A 23,364-nucleotide genomic window follows, 5' to 3' on the forward strand; every position below is an offset into this window, starting at 1 on the left:
GTGAAAGGATTTAACCAGCCGAAACGGATACTGGTGCAGATCCTGGAGCGTGTTTTATACCTCTTCATGGATAGCGGCGGAAGTGTTTCTCTTTGTCACGTGTCCTGATAATGGTGGCTGTCGTTTGCTGGCTCGTAGTATTAGTTGCAAAGAAACACGTAATCTTGTTTACAAATAAGTTGGGTTAGGTTACATCTCGCAGACCTCCAATAAAGCTGAGAGAAGGGATTTGACATGTCGGAACTGATACCGATGAAGGTCCTGCAGCGTATTATTCTCGACATTCAGTGTTCATAGAATGGGCTTATAACTGTTTAATTTGCGTGTACCAGAGCTTAGTTTTTGGAGTACATAAAACGTTGTGCTTTCCCTTCCTGCAAGTACTAATAATAAATGTATGTGTTTAAATTGATTAGCTCCAAATAAAATGTGTCAGAATGCTCATCTTTAGTTAGTAATTGGCATGTACTAGTGCTCCCTTTTGCTTCAAAGCACTGTCGTGACATCTACGAGATTGTCTGTCATATAGAGCAGAAATGTGAAAGGAGCTGCTGAAAGTTCGTAGCCCAGTCCAAGAGTACACGGGGAATGATGGAATTTCAGTTATTCTACATACTCCTCCCGAAGTTCGATACACTTCCTTGCACGGTGCTCCAGTTTTAGCAGACAAGTTAAAAAAATTTGGTGACATTTTCTTGCACCACTGTTTGTAGCACTACACTGATCAGATCCAAAATGACACCCTTTCAAGAATTATTTGAGTTTGGGGAATAAGTAATAGTTAGACGGAACTAAATCTGAGGAATGAGGAGGGTGATGTAGATATTGAAACCGTGTATCATGTAATTGTGTTTGTCGCGGTAGATAGACAGATGCGTTCTCCTGAAGGAGCAGAATTCTTTGTTTTTCAGTTTTCCGTGTCGTTGTACTTGCAGTTTTTCTCTCAGTTTTGTGAGTAATGCAGAGATTCTGCATTAAATATCTGACCATTGGGCAAGTACAGTAGCCATGAGTATGACTTCATCCTTGTCCCAGAACAATGTTGCAAATACTTTCTCAGCCTACTTCTGTGTCTTGAACTTGGAGCGAGAAGAAAATCGGTGAAGACTTCCTTTGTTGCCGGCACTCTTTCACCCTTTTGATCTCGTAGCAGACTTTCAGGAACCCATTTTGCCGAGAGCTAATGCACGCTCAAGTCATTATAAATTACGCTACCGACGTGTTCAAGAGAAATGCTCTCAATCTGTCATCTGTGGTAAAAATTAAAAAAATGTATTTTTTTAACAATAAGAAACAGGATGCCAACACATTCTGGAAAACGAAATGTCACCATTCCCTAAAGACCTACGCCTTGAAGAATGACAGAACATGTTTCAACATGATGGTTGCCCAAGAGCACTAAATAAATACTATAATATTTGTAGAATCCGCAGATGTGATAACAGTAAATTGGCCTGTAAGGTAGCCAGATTTATTTTTGTGGAAATACCTAAAAGAAAGTTAACAACAAATGCTAACAACTCGTAAAACTCGATCGAGTGAATCAAGAGTGTTTGTGCCTAAAATACAGCAGACACACGTTTAAGATGTGCATAATCGTTTGAAGCGAGGATCAATAAACGTTTCGAAGTTAGAGGTATGAGTTTGGGCTATTACTGTAACTGAATGGGGAAAGACATAGGGACTTACCGAAAAAATCTCTATGCCGAGGGAAGATACAATAAGCAAGTTCCGTCGTATCCACACAGATCAACAATGAAGCACAATTCAATATAACATGAGAGTCCCAGCGAAAGAAACAAAGCTTAACTACAGTTTTTATTCTTTATGGATATGTTGTCATTGACAAAATATAATACATATTGACGTTGACAAAATAAAAACTACTTTACTTTGGGGCTACACTCTTAAGTTCAGGAAATATTAAGAGCAAATACATGAAATTCATTCTTCATGCAAAGGCTGATACATGTGACGCGAGGCCGTTGGGCGAGGGCTCCAGCTGGCCAGAAATTAGCCTACTGTAGTAGAATTCTAACGAGGAAGAATGAATAGCTTTGTTCATCAGTGGCTTAAAAACTACTTGGTCGATTTCAATGAAAGCCTTATCAATGTGTTTAGTGAAATCTCAGTGTGAATACAGTTCTATTAATTTAATTTTGCTCCATGCAAGTGACCAATGGCGTAAAGGGTAGAACAAGATGTGCGAAAAATATCATTACATGGAATATTTTATTACTATTACTTTATCTAATTATGCGTTAAATACGAAATCACAAAATTTAGTTCATGAGAGCTCTTTGAAGCACAAAACACAAATTTACACGAGTTCAACATGGCGGATACATGGAGGGGAAAATGATTTTTTTTTTTTCTTTTTGATGTGACGGATGTATAGGCACACAGCTTGGTATATAAGGACTTTCTGATATACAAAAAACAAATAGTACGTTATTCGAATTTTTGGAAATTCCCTCCCGAAAAGTGGAAATTCCCGGATGCAAAATCAATATGGCGGACTCCGAGAAATGGAAGAATGCTCCATTTCCTAACATAAGTGAACAAAATTTGGTATATAGCAGTTTTTGATATACAGAACACGAATAGGTCATTGATTTGATTTTTGGTTAGGTATGAGTTTAGTGACTCTCTCAGCAGCAAAGCTACATGAGATCTGGACCTACAGCTTACCACAGGATCCCAAACCACATTAAGGTCCCGGGCCCAAGGCGTGTACGGTAACTTTATAGCCACAAGGGAGCTCGGTCATTGATTTGAATTGATTAAAAAAAATCCTTTCAAAAGGGACTAAAAACCGAATCAAGTATGGCGAAAACAAGGGTCAGAAAAATGCCAAGCTCAATTTTTTGTTAACAGAGGCTTTTTTTTTAACTCTGAATATGAACATGTTTTCGTTTCGGAGGTATATACCTGTTATGAATATGAAACGAAACCTAATAAATGTTAAGTAAACACAGTGGGTACTTATAATACAGAGTTGCGAAAAAACAATGAAGAACGAATTTTTTCCACTATCCGCAAATTCACTGTTTCAGTTGTTTCTGATGCAGATGCAGAGTAGGTACTATCTTCTTCTCCGCCCATTAAAACAAGGGGTGTCATTTGGGCAGGGGAAGAAGCACCCTGAGTTGGATATATGTATAATTAGAGTCAACTGCAGGATGAAGGTATCCCACCCCCTAATACATTTGGATAAAACAGTGCAGTTTGGAAAAGAAAATAACAATATACACAACCTGCTTACCAGTGTATGATTTAGATAGACAGTGCATAAAACTGGGGTTACTTGGAGAGCTTTTTTTCTTTCTTTTTCATACTACCCCTTGTTACTTATTGCAATTAATTTTTCTTCATCTTATGATGTTTCTAGAGCTTAGTCCATGTTACTTCAAAATTTTTGAGACTGAGGAGCCAAAATGTGCTGTTTCCAAGAATTATTTTTGGGGCTACTTCGGAAATATATGTCTTTTCATAGTACTAAGAGCTGTGTGTAAAATAGAACTATTTGGAAAGAACCACTTGCAAGATCACACTTTCCTGAGACGATTGACATGCAACATGCCTGTTTCTTTCATAGTAATATATTCCTAGGCTGTTTTAAATAAAATAGACACTTTTTTGCACAACATTTTAGTTAAACACAATAAATTGTTGAACCAATCTAAAATAACTACAGTAGTAAACTTGTCTTCCTGAAGGCCTACAGAACAAGCAAAAAAAAAAAAATAAAAATAAAAATAAAATAAAATAAAATAAAATAAAATAAATAAATAAAAAATAAATAAATAAATAAATAAAATAAAAGTTTTTGCAATATGCTTTTATAAACGGTAGTTTTTCAAACAATGCAAGGGAAATTTTGTCAAATGCCAATACACGCATAAGCTCCTGAGACTTCTTTAAGACACTAAAACATGCCCTACATAATTTTATGAAATTTATGTATGTATCAGATTAGTAATTATCTTACATTGGTTTACAAAATTACCTGGTAGCATTTTTACAAGTGTACAAACTCTTTGCAAAAGTATCACATGGTACTGTGATAATAATAATAATAGTAATGTAACACAGTACGATAATGACAAAAATTCACATATTAAAATTCTTTGCTGCCAAGTCGTATGGAAAAACAACTTGTTCTCTGCGGTTGTAGGTAGGTTCAGGCAAATCTTCAATAATGTCATCGTTGTTTATCCCCTGATCAATATAATCATTTTTAGTGGAAAAACGGAAGGAAATAAAAAAATGGCCACAGACTGTCCCAGAAAGAAAGTGGAAATGTAAAACTAGTTCGTCTCATTAGGAAATTTCTGAAAGCAATGATATTTAGCACAACCAGGTAAAAATCACTTTTCATTACGGAAACGCAGGGACAATTTACAGAAAATTCAGAAAACGCAAAAAAGTATCAATTGCTATGAGAATTTTTAGACCAGTCTATAAATAAGACATAGCACTTATGACCATCCATATTATTTCTTCTAGATCCCTATTTTTCGTTGATCTGGAAGAAACTGGCGTATCTGTCACAGTTCTTTCATTATTACACTATATAACACAAAAATGTCAGTTTTCCAAGTAGGCCCAGTTTACAGTACATAAACAATTAATTTCTTCCAGAAAAAAAAGAACAAAAAATGTCTATTAACACTGGCAATGACCAACACTTTAAATGCCACAAAAGTTGTTTATTTTAATCTCCCCGGTAACTACGTACGCATCAGACATTTTTATTTCCCCGGTAACTACGCATCAGGCTTTTTTATTTTTCCGATAACTACGCATCAGGCATTTTTATTTCCCCGATAACTACGCATCAGGCATTTTTGTTTCCCCGATAACTATGCATCAGGTATTTTTATTTCCCTGATAACTACGTATCAGACATTTTTAAAGCTAAAATATAACATTCTACAATTTAACTAAACGTATGGATTTTCATTGTCGAAACAATAATCAAACTCACAGTTGCAAAGTGCAAGTTCCATTTTTACGAAGTTTTAGAACCAAGAGAGCTCTATTATCGACGGAGATTTACCAACATTTTAACCTTTCTTTTAATTATTTCATCTGATAATATGTTCCGACTGGTTCTGAAATGTCGTGAAATTGAAACTTGTTATTGAAAATTTTCAATTCGACAGAACTCTGATAAAGTTACAAAAAGTTACATAGTTTAGAAATATATAAAAGGTTACGAAAGAATATTATAATAACTGACGAAGTAAAACGTAAGTTTAAAAATCAAAAATAAAATAAAATGTTGACTTATAAAAATACAGAGCCGTACACGTACAAGTAGAGCATTATGACACAAAATACTACATACTAATAAAACATAATCCTCCTGAACGAATAATAAGTATAATCATAGCAGTCTCTATATCTCTAAAAGTGTAATCTCACTAACTTACTTGTCAACAGAACTCATTCGAAGTTATTGGGCACAGTAACTAGAAATTTTGTACATACGTTCATGAGCCTTAGACTGTGGATATTTAGAGTTTTTGAAGTGCGAGTCTTAGGGCTAAGGGGATTGAACGTTTTTCCGTCTTTCACATTTTCGAATCGGTAGGACGTAGAACACAGACAACACTGACGATAATTAAGTTTTATCGGCACGGTACAGTATGCCAGAGATCCCAGGTTCAAATCTCAGTCCAGTCAAATCACTTCTTTCACTCTGTAAGTTACTGAATTCATACCTACAGCGGATTATACCTAGTGTGTAAAAATACGTTTAAATCGGTTGTTTCTTCCTTTCATAAATTTATGAAATCACAACCGTCAAAAGGTGTTCTCAATATATCGACACTGGATTGTCCAAGCACAGCAGCTAGGCTATGGTACCCCTGTACAAGCCATGAGGTTTGAGTGGAGAGCACCGACTGTAGGTATGAGAAAGTGTTTGGCTGTTCTGGAAAGCGGACTGGGTGACGTGGTGGTTCACGCATCGGCACGGAATGCCGGAGATCTTAGGTTAGAGTCCCGGTCCAGTCAATCATTTTCTCACTCTGTGTGTATTATTGAATTTGCACCTACAAAGGATTTGGTGTGTAAAAATAAGTTTAAATCGTTTGTTTCCTCCCTTCATTACGATAATTAAGTTTGTTTACTATTATGCCGAAGTACGGTACGTCAAGGTTTTCTTTGTCCAGGTGTCCACAAAACTAGCAGATTTCTTAAAAATGTATTTACACACTAATTAATAAATTTACTCTCTACAAAACTATAACACGTGTCTTCTTATTTCAAAGTTTGAAAATAGTATATTCTGTGAAAGATTTTCTAACTTATTAACACTCTCAGTAGTACACGACTTACAAATGACATCAAAAAGTACTCCCTAACCTTCCAGTTCTGTGCCAGCCCTCAAAAGAAATAAGAAAATTTACTTACCCAAGGCGGATGTACAAATGAGATGCTCTGCGTGTGCAGGTACTTTTTAATGGCCATCATCTCTTTGACATTTGGACCCCAGCGATGCAACATTTTATGAACATACTGATTGTATGCCATAAACCTCATGTCGTCGCTCACCTTACATTCAGGCTGAAAATCAAAATGTACAAACGTAACAATAATGTTACATGCAAGTAAATGCAAATTTAGATCTTATATATAAAAGAGAACGCACAAATCCTTTGTTCCCTCATCACGCTAATACGGCTGAACCAATTTCTTTCATTTTTGGGGGGTTATTAGGATTTGGACCTTAGATGGTTTTTATCATATCACTTTAATTTTTAATTACCAGTGTCTTGAGATAATTGACCATTCAAGTGTCCATAACGTACAAATCCTTTGTTAGTTCATCATAGGTAAAAATAAACGTATTTATATGCAACCCGCATGACCGTGTCACTCGGCGGGTTAACATAAATGACAGGCGATATAATGTTAACATTTACTGCAATCTACTATGGTTTTTATCATATCACTTGAAAGCGAAAAAGTAAAAATTATCTAAGTAACAAAGTTTATTGCGTTCCGGGGTGACCGCAGCGAAGCGGGGCGGGTTAACATAAATGACAGGCGATATAATGTTAACATTTACTGCAATCTTCTATGGTTTTTATCATATCACTTGAAAGCGAAAAAGTAAAAATTATCTAAGTAACAAAGTTTATTGCGTTCCGGGGTGACCGCAGCGAAGCGGGGTGAACGCTGCTAGTCTTATATATAAAAGAGAACGCACAAATCCTTTGTTCCCTCATCACGCTAATACGGCTGAACCAATTTCTTTCATTTTTGGGGGGTTATTAGGATTTGGACCCTAGATGGTTTTTATCATATCACTTTAATTTTTAATTACCAGTGTCTTGAGATAATTGACCATTCAAGTGTCCATAACGTACAAATCCTTTGTTAGTTCATCAATAGGTAAAAATAAACGTATTTATATGCAACCCGCATGACCGTGTCACTCGGCGGGTTAACATAAATGACAGGCGATATAATGTTAACATTTACTGCAATCTACTATGGTTTTTATCATATCACTTGAAAGCGAAAAAGTAAAAATTATCTAAGTAACAAAGTTTATTGCGTTCCGGGGTGACCGCAGCGAAGCGGGGCGGGTTAACATAAATGACAGGCGATATAATGTTAACATTTACTGCAATCTTCTATGGTTTTTATCATATCACTTGAAAGCGAAAAAGTAAAAATTATCTAAGTAACAAAGTTTATTGCGTTCCGGGGTGACCGCAGCGAAGCGGGGTGAACGCTGCTAGTATGTGATAAATTTGTTTCAAAAAACAAGTCCACTTAAACTACAATGTGTGCATAAAGTCTGGGTACATAAGGAATTCTAATAATTTGTTTTTGTTTTTCCAGATTCAATGATGGCTTTCTCTAAAAAAGAACGAGTCGAGTTGGTACTCTTAATTGGACGAGAAGGATAGTCGTAACGCAAAATTGATTTCTTTTTCTGGTGTATGCTGAAAGAGACAGTTTACTCGATGAAGATTAGAAATTTACACCACCTGACAGAAAGCATTACCAGTCACTGTGCTCAAATCAACGGCAATTTAGACCTATTCCATCGAGCTCACCTTAATCTTGCAAAGCACATCAACTTATGCATTGAACAGCACAGAAATCATGTTGAAAATATTATTCATTAACATTAAATTGACTAAAATGTGCTTTTTCCCATGTACCCAGACTTTATGGACACCCTGTATTTACTTTTCTTATTATTTCATAAATAATATTTTCAGTTTAGGGATTAGTACTATAGAACAGTGGTTCCCAATCGGTGTGTTGCGCAGTCTCATTGGGTGTGTCGCGAAATTTTAGAATTCAAAAGTCATGAAGCATTTGATAATAACTGGTTAAAATCAATTTTCAGTCAACGCCTTCCGTGGCAGCAACAATGCTCAGTGCTACATTGGGTCACTACTTCATAGAAACTTAGCCTTACACTACTATTATTATTATTACTTATGTCACTACACTTATATTATTAGTAGTAAAAAATCAAATCTGTGTATCACAATGTCATGGTGACTCAGTGAAATATGTCGTCAGTCAAAAAAGTTTGGGAAACACTGTTATAGACTACGTGAATCATAAATACACTTAAATTAAGATGGAATAAAAATACGCAACAAACGAGTTAACAATAAAAATAAATAAATAAAAACCGTTGTCCATCAAAAACTCACTTATTCTGAAATTGTACAGGAGGTAAGCATTGCATGGTTAAGCCGGATATCTGATAAGGGGCATCCAGGGTAAGGGTCGGTCTCGGTCAGGCTGTGGTCAAACAGTGAGATTCGGTAAGTTGAAGCTATGTTCTCCAAGAGGGAGGTGGGCTTGCCTTGCAATGCTTGGAAGCCATCACTGCATATCATGGCAGGCCTTTTCTCGCTAGAAGGCCGTCATTTAGAAGGACGAGAAATTACTGCAGAATGACTGTAGGGGACAGTGTTTGTCCACCACAAAGTTCACTTGGTGCGAACTGGGATCGAACCAAGGACCCCGTGCACCCCACGTGAACACTCTACCACTGATCCACCGCGGTCTGCGAATTAAAAAAAAATGAAATGAAATCTTTAACTTTAACGTCCCACGGTTATGCCGGTTAGGCTAAAGGAGACGGTGATAATGAGAAATGAGTGAAATAGTGGAATGAAGCAAGTGGGAGGAAACGGGAGAACCCCGAGAAAACCCACGAGCACGGTGTTTGTCCACCACAAAGTCCACATGGCGCAAGCTGGGATCGAACCAGGGACCCCAAGCACCGGAGGTGAACGCTCCACCATTGAGCCACCGCGCCCCCGTGCGAATTAAATTTAATGTATGAAACGTTATTATTATAGTCGTGCCATATTATATATATATATATATATATAATAGATAGATACTGAGGAAAAATCTCGGAGTAATAAAGGCTTATGCTTTCCATACTTGTTTTTCTGAAACTTCCCTTGAACTGGATATCTACATTCATGAAACAGCATTTATCAAACCAATGAGAAGTTTGATGTAGCCATAGCATATTGTATGTATTAGTGCTATTACAATTCTTCGTAAATGCCCGAAAAGCCTTGTGTTTATTGTGAAATGAAAAATTTAAAGTAATACCGCAGCCATTCCATGCTCTATTTAATTTTTTACTAAGAAGTAATCTCGGAGTAATAACTATCATATCTAATATTTATTTATGAAATTAGTAATAATATTATTCCCATCTTTGTTCAAATTCCTTTCTTCGGTATTGATTTTTTTTTTTTTTTTTTGTGTGTGTGTCCTAATAAAATATGCCTCAAAAACGTTTCTTTCAGTACAAGTGATATAGCACGGTATAAAACTTTTGACACCTTGTACAATTTTTTATGTTTAGATAATCCAGAAATAGTTTCTTTATTGCCTCGAGACTCCCTTAAGTGCTCTTTCACACTAAATGAAAAAATTAAATCTTTCAGTTTTACGTCTCACGATTATTCCGGCTAGGCTAAAGAAGGCGGTGATGATAAATTAATGAAATGGTGGAATGAAGAGAGCGGGGAAAAACGGGAGAACCCAGAGAAAACCCACGTACATGGTGTTTGTCCACCACAAAGTTCACTTGGCGCAAGCTGGGATCGAACCAGGGACCCCACGCACCAAAGTGAACGCTCTACCACTGAGCCACCGCGGCCCCCATTTCCCACTCTAGTGTTAATATTGTTTTTAGTCATGCCAGTACACATATCTTGGCAAAAGCACGGAATTTCGTAAATGGTGATTCAAGAGTTTCTCTCCACAAAATAACTCTTGTATTGGCTCAAATATCTTTTCAGATTCCTAGATGATTTTAAGCTGCCAAGTTACTGTGTTAAAATATCTTACTTCATATTAATGTATTATTGGATGATTTTGCGACTGATGGTTAAGCACAAGCATGTGAAGACGCTTCTGCATAATATGATTTAAGCTAATGTGAACCTAGAAGAAGGATACTAATCCTTAATTTATCCGAAATATAAGTACTACTTTAATCTTCTAGAAATGCACATACTGTAAGTACAATTTTATTTCACGTGCCGTATGTCAAAAATACTCTATTTCCAAATACCTTTACGAATACTAGTCTTTACGACCCAATTACGGGAGTTTTCTTCCAAATCATCCAAAGAGAACTCAGCCCCAATAGTAAACTACTCATTGTGGGTGCAATGATTCCAATAATAATAATAATAATAATAATAATAATAATAATAATAATAATAATAATAATAATAATAATAATAATAATAATATATAAAAATCTGTACCTTAAAATTAGAAGGCGGTACCACCCGGCACAATCCAAATTTTTCCGCTACTGGACGTATTTTATCGATGAACTCCAACGGGTCCTGGAATTCTCGTTCTGTCGGATGGAATGTTGGGGCTTCCACCATCTGCGCTATACTACCAGGAGACGGAAAAGTGGTAGTTCGAACCGGTGTACACGTGAAGTTGGGCTCTGAACTCCGGACTGATTTCTGCTTCTGAGGTCTGTAAATAAATAAATAAATAAATAATAATAATAATATTTTAAATGCTTACTGATTTACAAAACAATATAATTTTTTAAAAAAAAAAAAAAAAAGTCAGTTAGTTTCATAATACATCAGTAACAGAACTATGCAAAATAAAGTTTCATTCAACACCATTTAAAAAAATAAAATTAACCTTAAAACTGCATATCCGATGTGTAAAAAAATCTTGGGTCACTTATTGTCATATTTCAACATAAAATACTGGTTCTTTGAATAAAAGATTATAAGGTAAAGATACACTAAAGATACATAACATAAAAATTAAGACTGGCAGTTAGATCCCTTGTCATAACGTTAAAACAGTTTAATTTTTGTAAGAAATGCTCTGTTATTTCTCTTACCATATGTTCATTTTAAATTGTAAGACACTGTCACCCTTCCTAGTATTTCACGTTCTGAATGTAATGCTACCAATGTCGATCGTTTCCTAACACTATAAAGCGGCACTCTTACTCCTATATTTTCTAAGCAATATTTGCTACTACATTTGTTATCCAATACCATAATAATAATCAAATATACCAATCCATAATAATAATCAAATATAAAATTAGTTCGATGTATACATTTCTAATTACAAGCTTATTTGCATTTATTTCGGTGCATTTATTCGAGGATGGACGGATGGGGCAATACCTTCTCTGTGACTGCAGATATTTTCAAATTTATGGAGTGTTTAAATGTGTAGAAAGGTTGCAGACTGTATGATATTATAAGCTGAAGTAAGGAAACGTATAAGGGTGTACGTTTCGCAGCTAGTAGTAATATAAAAAAGAAACGTGCCCTTTCGTGACTAAGTGGCTAACGCGCGTGTTTTTTGTACTCGTGGTTCCGGTTTCGATCCCAATAGGGTACTTTTCGTGGATACAAAGTTGAATAATGTTTCAGGCCAGACTTTACACAGTAGATTCCGTGTCATGTAGCTTCAGTGCGAATAAAGAGCCTAAAATTTCAATCAACAAGCTGAGGTGAATCGAACTCAGTCCTCAGAAGGTCCCAGCGAGTGCAAAGCTGTAGAACGCAGCCTCTATTGTCGAGTCGAGTATGTTCCTGGCCAAGCTTGGGAACTAGATACAGGGATCTTTAGTTTCTAGGTGATAAGCTATTTGTCCACCGAATTTCGTTCAGATCCGGCCAGTACTCACCGAGAAATAGAGGTGATTTTGAGTTTAACGTCCCTTTCAGCAGCGAGGCTATATGAGACGGGACCTACTGATTAATGTGGAATCCGAACCACATGAGCTCCCGCAGAGAATTGAACCCGGGTCTCTCATGCCAATGGTGCGTACGCTAACCGCTTAGCCAAGAGGGACATCGAGAAATAGAGTACCACATATAAGGTGAAAAAAGCCAAGCCTGTTCCTGGCCGAGCCCGGCTACCAAACACAGCCACCTTTATTTCTTAGACGTGGGATACTTGCCCACTGAATTTCGTTCAGAACCGGCCACCTGAATGATTTTTTTCAAACATGACTCATTTTATTCCTATTTCATAAATAAAAGTTTCATTAACAACCTGAAAATATAACAGCTCATTTGTCCTGAAAAAATGCACAAGGGGCAGTGTACTCTTGGGGGTGAGTCCTTTACTGACGACCTCAAAAACGAAGCAGGTAATATTGTTCATATTTCACATATAAAAGTTTTAGTAACAACTCATCAATACGGAATAATTCATTTCTCAAGAAAACATCCACAAGGGTTAGTTTACTCTGGGGGAATGAGTTATTTTTTTTTCTTTTCGACGATTTTTTCAACTGCGACTCATGCAATTTTGTTGATATTTCATACACAAATATTTCATTAATAGCCCTAATATATGACATCACCCAAACAGAACTCAACTCCAATAGTAAACTATCCACTGTGGGTGTTATTCATGAGAAATGATTGATCCTGTATTGTACAGTTATTAATGAAACATTATTTATGGAATATGATCGAAATCGTTGGAGTAGTTTTCGAGAAAATCGTCTGGAAAAAACTCACCTCAAGAGCAAACTACCCTTGAGGATTTTTTCCCTGGACGAATGAATTATGCCATTTTGTTACGTTATTTACGAAATGAACAAAATCGTTGACAAGTTCTGCAAAACATAATGTAAAAACTCTCCCCCAAGAGTAAACTACTTCTTGTGGACTTTTCTCAGGACAAATAACTTATACCATACTGCAAAGTTAATAATGAAATATTTATCTATGAAGAATGGGTTAAATCGACTGAGAAAATAGTAAAGAAAGAATTTATTCCGAAGAATAAACTACCTCTTCTGAATTCTTCCAAGAGAAATGACTTACACCACAGTATACGGTTGTTAATGCAATATTGATGTATGAAATATACACAAAATCGTCTGAGCCGTTTTCGATTTTTTTTTTCACCCTTCAGTAAACTAACCTTATTTTTAGGGGTAGGAAGAACATTCGAAACTTTTTCTATAGGGGATCTTGTAGAAACCTTAAGTTTAAAATCTTATTTTCTATTGTCGTTACAAAGTGGGGAAAATTTCATGTTGAGTTTGCTCTTACTACCCGGAACGCCTCATATAGATAGAATTTTGCTTATATGAAAACCACTGTTGCTGTATTGTTATACGAAGTTCCTTAATATTGGTTGCTTGAACTAGGGTTTAGCGCCCATTTAAGCATCGAAGCTATATGAGACGTGGACGTGAACCTACAGTTTTAAGGTCAAGTCCGAAATGCAGGAATGTGTTCAAATTTTAAGGCTCTCCTACCAGTAATTGAGTACGGGAACCATGCACCAAAGGCACACGAGCCATAAAAAGCTATCTAATATGTCTCATGTATTACGGGAAGCAAACTAAGTATTCCATCTAATTACATATTCAAAGTCTAACCAATGATTGTTTATTATTTGAAGCGGGCAATTCTTAATGTTAATAATTGTCATGAAAGTGGCTAAATATCGTTGTTAGATGCAAGCAAGTGACTTACAAGGAATACTTCCCATACCTAATATATATCTGTAAGCGGAATTAAATCGAACTTCTTCGAAAGTACTTTCGTCAATATCGAACACCTTATTTCGTGTGTTTTACACTTTATGGGTCGGCAACTAACTGTTTCTCTCAAAATTAGCAACGCTGTTTCGTGCAAAACACATTTATTTTGAACATCACTATGAAATAATCTTGTAAACGTAATGACTTTCACGTAGCGCCATTTGAATAAGCTTCTACCGAGCTGACAATGCTGTATTTCCTACGACATTGGTAAACGGAAGTGAAGAGCAGAGGTGTGCCACTAAATTTTGTTGTTGGCTGAAGACCTGGAAAATAAGCTTTCCACCTTCTGAAGGTAGACCTACGGATTAAAGCAGAATGAATCACTTGCAAATCGCCTTCATCGCCTACGGCAAGAAAGGTTCGACAATCAAAATCACGTTGATTGCATTCTTGGACTGTCAAGGTCCGATTTATCAATACATTGTTTCATCAACAATTGCAGTAAATGCTAATTGTTGCAGAGCAGGGCTGTAGACATTCAGGAAACATACAGCACGAAAACGATGGGGGGTGTCACACATCAAAACAAATTGGGTGTTAAAATACGATAACCCCAGAGCATTATGGTCAATACAGTTATTTCTTACTTATAGGAGCTGAGTGTAAGAACCTTCATGTAGTCCAGATTTGTTTCCATGTGACTTTTATTTTCCAATTTAGAAAAGCTGTTAATGTGAAACAAACTATTATCAACATGTTATAATAGCTTGTGAGGGGTTCTTAGACAGCATTCCACAAGAAAAATTCCAGATGATGTTCGAGAACGGGACAGGACGTTTGGGCGCCACCATTTGGGCGCGGACGTTTCGGCGCTGCCGTTTGGGCGCGAGGTACATAGTAAAAATCACAATTTACGACATATAATGTAAGCTAGGCACTGAAAACTAAGCGCGAATCAAGATATATATACATTTCCTATACTTCTGTTTTTATCTCACCTCATTTATCTGTATATTTTCTAAATTAAATAGTTTAATTCGTTTGTGGTATTTGTTGCCTAACCTCGTCATGGACTGATTTTTCGCTTGTTCACTATTCTTGTACTTCTGATCTAATGATCTAATTTTTGTATTATATAAGAAAGCTAGAAAATGAAGGAATCAGACGACTGTTAATAATGCCCGGGTGGTATCTAATTTATAGGTCCAGGCCGCTTCCTTCCTTCCCTTTCCCCGGATAGTGTGCTCCCTCAAACGTGACGGGTTAAATGGCCTTAAATGCCGAGAACCCAGAAATCTAAAAATCCTAAATCCTAATCGAGTTGAGGGAAAGATGTTAATACAGGGTGTCTAAGACATTGAGTTTAGGAACTGCAGTATGCCGTATTTCTGGTATCACTTTTTTATATTAACATTCCAATATAAAAATCAAAACTTAACACACTTTTTTTTCGTCCCATTGTAAGCATTTAATCTGCATTAAAGAAAGTGGAGAAAGGGAAAAAAGAACGATTTCAAAGTGAAAAATATTGTTAAGTGTACATATATTGGTCATTTAGCCACTAGAAATGTGTTTGACATTCACACTTATTGCATAACCACAGTAGAAGGCCTGTTTAAATTTTTAAATGGAATAGGCTCACTATGTATGTAATGCAGTCAATCATATCTAGTCTGGTCTACTTACTTTTGGCTTGAAAAGTTATCAAATAAAAAGCACACTTAACTTTGGCTGAAACTTAAATTTACAAAATTTAATTGTTAATTCAGTTTTTAGAATTTTGAAATTCCAGTATTTCTAATATGTAAAACAAAATCCAGTATAATTCAAGGACTTCTACTACAGTAGACACCTTGTGATATCTTGATTGGAACTTAGTACTCAGCGCCTAACATAATGACTTTATAATTTAACTCGCGCCCAAACGTCTGGCGCCCAAATGGCTTCGCGCCCAAACGTCCAGTGCCCAAACGTCCGCGCCCAAACGTCACGTACCGTTCGAGAAACGGCTGGCATTCTGAGGCACTTGCATTTAATTCAATGGACAGTACTTTCAAAAAGACGATCACTTCCTTGATTAAGGCACGTTATTTCTTTCAATGTTTTGTCAGTTGTTTTGAGGCATCCCTTGAAAAATGTCAACCAATTTAATAAGGAAGATAGTATGCAACTCATCCGGCTCTCGTTGTCCTGCATGATTTCAATGGTGACAATAAAATGCTCAAATTATGGGGAGTTGTAGTAATGCTCGTATATGAGAGACAATAAACAATTATCAATGGAGGATAAAGTAGGTTGTATGACCTGCCTGAAATTGAAGTAGAAACACTGGTTAAAAATCTTTACTCGGTCATGGATGATAACAGTGTTCAGTGTCCCCTTTATATGAAGTTAATAATGGGATTGTAGTATTTTTTTTTTCCGGCGGGAATTGATGAGAGAAAAACTTTTTTGGGATTATTAACAGACTTAACACAAAGAGATTACAGATATGATATTACAGGCTCGACGAAGAATAATTTTACTTAGTTTACGTCGTTCCACAACGCACCATGCGTGAACTGATTTGAAAATTGTTTTCAAAAGTAAATAAGCGACGCGTGTTTCTTATTTTCTAAAGCTTATTTAGGTTCATTGCTATATCACAAAAGATAATTTGAGTGATTTTGGCTTCTTGACTGGAATATAATCTCTAATTACTGCTTCCATACACATGTACGAACAAATCAACAGCATATACCTGACCAGAACATACCAAACAATACGTTATTTATAACACTATTAGCTGTATTCCGATCTACTTCATTCTATGAAAAATATTTTCGCTGTGACACTTGTCAGCAGATAAAGAAAAGGAGGCTTAGTTCTATGTTCGATGAATCATGAGTTGGTAGGTCGAAGATGTTTCCACCTATCGTGACCTTGGCCTTTTTGACACTAGAAAGCACAAAATCTAATGCTGTAAGTTCCTCTTATTGGAAACAAGTTATGTCGATACAGTTCTAAATCCTGAATAAAATGATAAACCGTTTGTTTGCTGTATCAGAGCAACGGTGAAAGGAATTTGAAAAATCTTTCAGGTTAACGTCCCACGTTCATGCTTGTTAGGCTAAGGGGGGTGATGATAAAGGCAAGTGAATGATGATGGAAGAATTGGTGGAATGAGAAAGTGGGAGGAAACGGAAATATCCCAAGAAAACACACGGACACAATGTTATTCACCATAAACTTCCTTGACCGGGGAACGCACCAAGAACCCCGCGCATCAGAGTTGAGCGCTCTACCACTGAGTCACCGTGCCTCCTCCCCTCCCACACATAAAGGTATTTGAGATTAAATTTACAAGAAGATTAAGGTCAACCGCAATACAAAAATTACTCTCATTTGCTGCTGCGAGAACTAACCTAATAAATTCTTCAAATTTCCAATATCACACTTGCGGTTTCTATAATAAAAGCAAAGTAAGAATTTTGAGTGTTTAAGTTCAATTTGATTCTATATAAAATCACAATTTCTTATTCCAATTTTGATTTATCATAAAAGAAAGAAGTCTAGATTCATGATCCTGAAATTATTATTCAGTCGTAACTTTGTTATTTATGCTCATTAACAGCTATAACCTTCACAAAGTCTACTAAACTTACTATTCATTTTTTCTAAATCATTTTAAAATTGGGAAGCGTTACTTGTTAGCTACGTCTCGACTTTTGAAAAGTCATTTTGTTTGGTAAAACCCACTAACGGAAGAAATCATAAACTTCCAAGAAATGGGTAAATATACTGTCTTTCAGGTGCAACACAGCGATTCATAGCTGTGTCTCGACTTTCGGTAAACATATGTAGTGTGTGGGCTTACCGATTGCGGTAAAATGGTTAGGTGGTTGATTTGAGTTTAACGTCCCTTTCAGTAACGAGGCTATATGAGACGTGGACCTACTGATTAATCCGAGCATGAGCTTCTGCCGAGAATCGAACCCATCTCTCCCATGCCAAAAGCACGTACGCTAACCACTTAGCCATGAAGGAGCTCCGCCGTAAAATGGGGTCAATCTGTTGCTCTAAGGTACAAGAAAGTGATTTAATTGCTTCAGGCTTTGGAAAAACTTAAGCATCGTTAATTCCCCGCATTTATCAAATGTTCTATAATTTTACTCTATGATATCATTTTGTTTTGATTTTGGTGGTCTTTCTCAGCACTTTTACTATTCATTTACCATTGTTTCTTCCTTATGAACTCACAGTAGTGGTATGAAGTGAACGTAAAATCGGCAAAGTAATTTCTCTTTATCAACAAGAATTTTACGAATGAGCCAAAAAAAAAAAAAAAAAAAAAAAAAGGATCAAAAGATTACGATCTTGGCCAATAATTACTTTTTGGATCAAGGGCTACAAAATTTTTGAACGGTCCCTAAATCGAGTTTTCGTATTTTCTACGGAATAAGCTCATCATACTGAGTTAAGTGATAGTTTGCGTTTGGCTACATTATATGTAGTTCTCCAGATATAAGGCCTACATGAAAATTTTGATTGTAACATATTGGATCTTATGATTTAAAAAAAAAAAAATATTCGGAGGGTGTGTGTGTGTGTGTAGTTTGCTGTTGGAGGTGAACTTTTTTCAAAAACGGCTGGGGTGATTTACCTTATATTTCATGAATAAACATTCATTAACAACTCTACAATATACATAACTGGATTTGTCTTGAGAGAATTTAGAAGAGTAAATTTTCTTGAACAAATTTCTTCAAAACGGTCTAGCAATTTTAATCTGACTTTTTTTTCAATGTATACACTTAGCTTAAACCACTTCAGTGCGAGCCTTCTCATACTATGAATTAAACTAGTAACGCTATTCCTTCGAAAATAATACATTACCTTTTACTCCCGCTGGTTCCACATTTCTGAGCGCCTGACCCGGAAGACGTCGATGCAGACGGACTCTTGGAACTTCCTGGTGATTTCCCAGACTTCGCTGCTGGCATCTTTTTCCCAACACTTGCTCCTACCGTAGGTGAGACCGACATACCAGTAGATGCCACAGGTTTGGCAGCTTTTGTATTACCAGAAGATGATACTCCGCTACACGTTGGACTTGGTTCACAAACTTTGGTAGGTTTGACTGGACTAGTGGCCGTCGAAGTAAGAGTAGATGTAGGTATAGATGCTAGAGGCACTTTTGGTGAAACCACTCTCTCCGGCTGAGATAAACTTCTGTAAAATAAATAATGACAGTTCACAATTTGAACAAACAAACAAGAAAAGTACACACAGAAAATTATTAAATGATGTAAAATCTTTATTTTAACGTCCAATTACTATATTCTGCAAGTTAAGGGAAGCGCATGATAAATGCAAGCGATAACGACTTAAGGACTGAAGAAATAGTTAAAAAAAAGAAGAAAGAAAGAAAGAAAGAGAGAGAGAGAAAAACTGAAGAGTACTCATAAGCACTAGGATAACAAATTCAGCTGAGTAACTAGTATAGTAGAGTCATATTACATTAACCTTTAAGCCCTCCCGGCTGGTCTAGTGGTTAGTACGTGCGCATTGTTCCACATCGTCCTGGGTTCGATTCCCGGTGGCAGGGCACAAGAATTTAATTTCACCGTCATTCACTTCATTAATCATTCATCTCCATTAAAGAACATAACCGTGGTTTTTCTTTCTTTAGTTTTGTAAGTACTTTAGAAACAAGGGAAAAACATTCATTGAACCGAATTCAAAAGCTCCCAGCATGCTACAGCTGTGGAATACAGCCTCTCTTCGTAAGCAGACTCTGTCCCTGGCCACGCTCGGCCACCAAATAAGGTGATCTTCATTTCTTAGACGATGCGCTACTTGCCCGCCAAATTCCGTTCATATCCAGCCAGTAGTTACCAAAATGCCACATACATACACACATTAGAGTGAAACTACAAACTCTCGTATCCTTACGCCAGGAACTAAAAATATTGCTTAAAAAGAAAAAAAGTTATTATTCCGTGATTCCAACAAGTGAATTTCGTTCCACAGCTGAGAAACTATGGTAAACTTCTATACTATGAGAATTAAACAGATCCACAACTTCTGGCTGAAAGAGAGGGATAATGTGAGAGATGGAACCTGTCCATCTGAATCCATATAAAAAACAGTTTCTTGCTTTATCATGCAATTATTACCATACTATAGTCCGCGTCACCCGAATTGGCGTATGGCGTCAACCAATAAGCTGGCAGTGCGCTGTTTCCAAACCTTCAGTGACGAATCTAATCATTCATAATTGTCTACAAATACGAACAAAATCAATTATGAATTATTAGATTCCTCCCTAAGGGTTTAGTAACAGCGCAACGCGAGCTTATTGGCTGACGCCATACGCCAATTCGGGTGACCTGAAGTATAGCAGAAATGCCTGTTCTTTGCACGGGGAGAAAAAGGTTTAGCAATATATTTGAAGGTAAAAAAATGAGTAAATAAGCAAATAACAAAGAGTAACGCGTTTGGTGTTGATCCTGCCCATATAAATGAAATATATATAACAGACAGATGGACGCACATATCTGTTTCTGTAAGACTTTCCCTCCTTATGCGTTAAATACTTTGGAAATTTGACAAATATAACTAATTATATGTAATGCTATGTGAAAAAGACGTAAGTTCCAGAATAGCGCAGGCTAAACACGCATTCAATAGGAAAAGAGGACTACTAACATCAAGAGATGTATCGTTGAACGTTTGTATAAGATTTATTAAGACATTGGTATAGAGTGTGGCGCTTTACGAATCAGAGACGTGGACATTGAGGAAAGCTGAAATATCCAAACTGGAAGCATTTGAAATGTGGTGTTGGTGCAGAATGCTGCGCATATCATAGACCGAAAGGAAAAGGAATGAAGACACACTAAAGGAAGCTAATGAAGGCCGACAGACCATGAAGACAATAGGGAAAAGAAGAAACAGCATGGTTGGCCATCTTATTCGGCACCCTGACTGAATCACCGTGCTGACAGAGGGAAAGTCAGAAGGAAAACCAGGAAGAGGAAGAACAAGGATAGAATATTTAGATGCAGTTACGAAGAAGAGACCTTATGAAAGTATAAAACAGTTCTTCCAAGGGAGAGAAGAGTTTTAAAATATCCATGTTGCCTATCAACCTACGGTTGAGGTGAACAAGAAGATGTTTAAGTATGTGTAAGTAATGCAATATATATATATATATATATATATATATATATATATAATATATATAAAAGAAGCTTTCTTTAATTTTTTTTCTTACAAAAATTTGTCGAATACTGTTTAAACTACATTGTTGAAAACGCACTTAAAACCAATCTCTATACGTTTTCCGATTGGAAGGAAATTCGCCCACAGAAGGTCTTTTTCTAGAGGGTATGTTATTGGCATCTTCTGGGTATGATAACGCGCGTCCCAGTACCGTCAGTGCACCCCAGCATGCTCAACTCTGTATGTGCTCTCTAATCTGGCTTGTTTCGTCTTCGGATCTAAACCCTATCAACCATTTGTAAAGCATGGTGGGACGATGTTTGACAGCCAGCTGGGCTCCGGTAACGAGCGTCTACCAATTAAAGCAAGTGTGAGGTAGTACCATATCCCAAACAGTCATTCCGCATCTGTAGAACCTGCTACATGTTTAACCGCTTGTATGGCCGCTTGGGGTATTACGCGTGCTTTTAAAATGAGTATTGTATGGCTTTTGAATACTTTGTATAAAATGGGTGCCATCTTGGGATCACTACATCCTACCCAGAACACTTTATCTACCAGCTTCTGACCAAATTCATGAATCTTACTGGACCTAGCTTTTAACCCCTCATTCCTACTGAGTGTTCCTAAATGCGTTTCTAGAAGTGTACAAATACACTTTTACCATCATATTCAGTCAATAGTTATCAAAGAGAATTTAGATCACCTCCTTTGACTGCTAAGTCTGTTATTACACATAACGAATAATAAAATGAAAATGATTTCGCGTTGACTAAATGCCCAAAACGTAACTCTCGGATACAATGACCGAACTGGGATGGTACGAGCTGGTGTGGCATACCGGTAGTAGATTGAGATGCCAGAAACCACACCATCTGTAAAGAATTTACAAATAAGCTCTACTATATTAAAGTTTATGTAAGGCAGATCTGTACATACGAGCACTAATTTATTTCCAATTCGACCAATGCCTGATCAGCAAATACTGGTTTTCTCTTTAGACATGACCAGGAAAGAATTTTAGAAACTCAACAGAGGAACTGAACTATATGTTCCGTACCAAATAAAGGGCGGGAGCTGTTACTTCCCCCATAAGGTCTTTTACAGTATATTTTCAAAGATAAGAACTAACTACTCTCAACCACTTTCACGTGTTACTTTTGAATCGCTGGCTATAAACATCCATGAATTAAAACAATTGATTGTCGCTACTCAGTCAGTTTCCTTGTTTCAAATCAACTAAAATAACCGCCCTTATTTAAATCGCCGTAATTTACTACTATTATTGGTCCTAAACGAATTATTAATGCACATGTATAGTGTGCGTGCGTCGTCAAGGTTTGTTTCTCGGTGGAAATAAGAATTCTTAATGTCGACTAAGCATCATAAGGGAATTGGGGAAATGCTTGAATTAAGAAGTAACGAAGTATGGGATAAGGAAACCAATATAATGTAGTTTAGAATCTATGCGCTGACTGTACATTCCCCAGTTCAATGTATCCAATATGGCCCGCGAGTTCTCTATAAAAATCAGACATGGTGTTCATTTTCAGTGAGAATGGACTCTTATCATGTAACTTCAGACGAGTACCGATACTTATGCCCATTGGAAATGCTATACTTAATGCCTATAACTAAATACTATTTTCACAGTAGTGCTTCCATCTACACATAAGTGAAGAAATCCAGTATCGCCTCTGTTGCCAGAGGTCCTGGTTCGATCCCAGGCCATGAGAGTTTGTGGTGGACAACATCGTGATCGTGGGTTTTTCTGCTTCCTCTAATATTCTTATTTCAGAAATTCTTTTAAAGAACATAAGTGTGGAACGCAAAACTACCAATTCGCTTTAGAAGTCCAGTATTCGCCAATACTGTGTCATTGGAAATACTTTAATTCTCTTGTTATGTTAATTAACAGTGAGTCGCCATCTCCCTTCGTAGAAGGAAGTCAGCAATCTCTCTTCCAAAAAGAAAAATCAAATGCAATACAATACATTACTGCGATAGATGACCTCAAAACCCCTTTGAGCTGTTATATAGCTAAATATATATGAACTAAATGTGGAGTACTGAAGACAAAATCTAATAACACGCCACTACAGTATATTTCAGTGTCCAAAATTTATTGT

The 23,364-nt window shown here is 36.6% G+C and overlaps 1 protein-coding gene across 1 annotated transcript in view; it reads right to left on the reverse strand.

The window, feature by feature from the left end:
• Nucleotides 1-23,364, reverse strand: part of Jarid2 (Jumonji, AT rich interactive domain 2) — a 133,834-nt gene that overhangs the window by 55,111 nt on the left and 55,359 nt on the right. Inside the window, exons 11-13 of the mRNA XM_081744312.1 lie at nucleotides 18,905-19,240; nucleotides 10,791-11,016; nucleotides 6,424-6,576 (exon numbers count right to left, since the gene is read on the reverse strand). Coding sequence (XP_081600438.1) covers nucleotides 6,424-6,576; nucleotides 10,791-11,016; nucleotides 18,905-19,240 — 715 coding nt within the window. The remainder of the gene's footprint in view (nucleotides 1-6,423; nucleotides 6,577-10,790; nucleotides 11,017-18,904; nucleotides 19,241-23,364) is intronic.

This window comes from Thermobia domestica, chromosome 17 (assembly GCF_964235325.1).
Source record: "Thermobia domestica chromosome 17, izTheDome1.hap1.1, whole genome shotgun sequence".
NCBI classification, from domain to species: Eukaryota; Metazoa; Arthropoda; class Insecta; order Zygentoma; family Lepismatidae; genus Thermobia; species Thermobia domestica.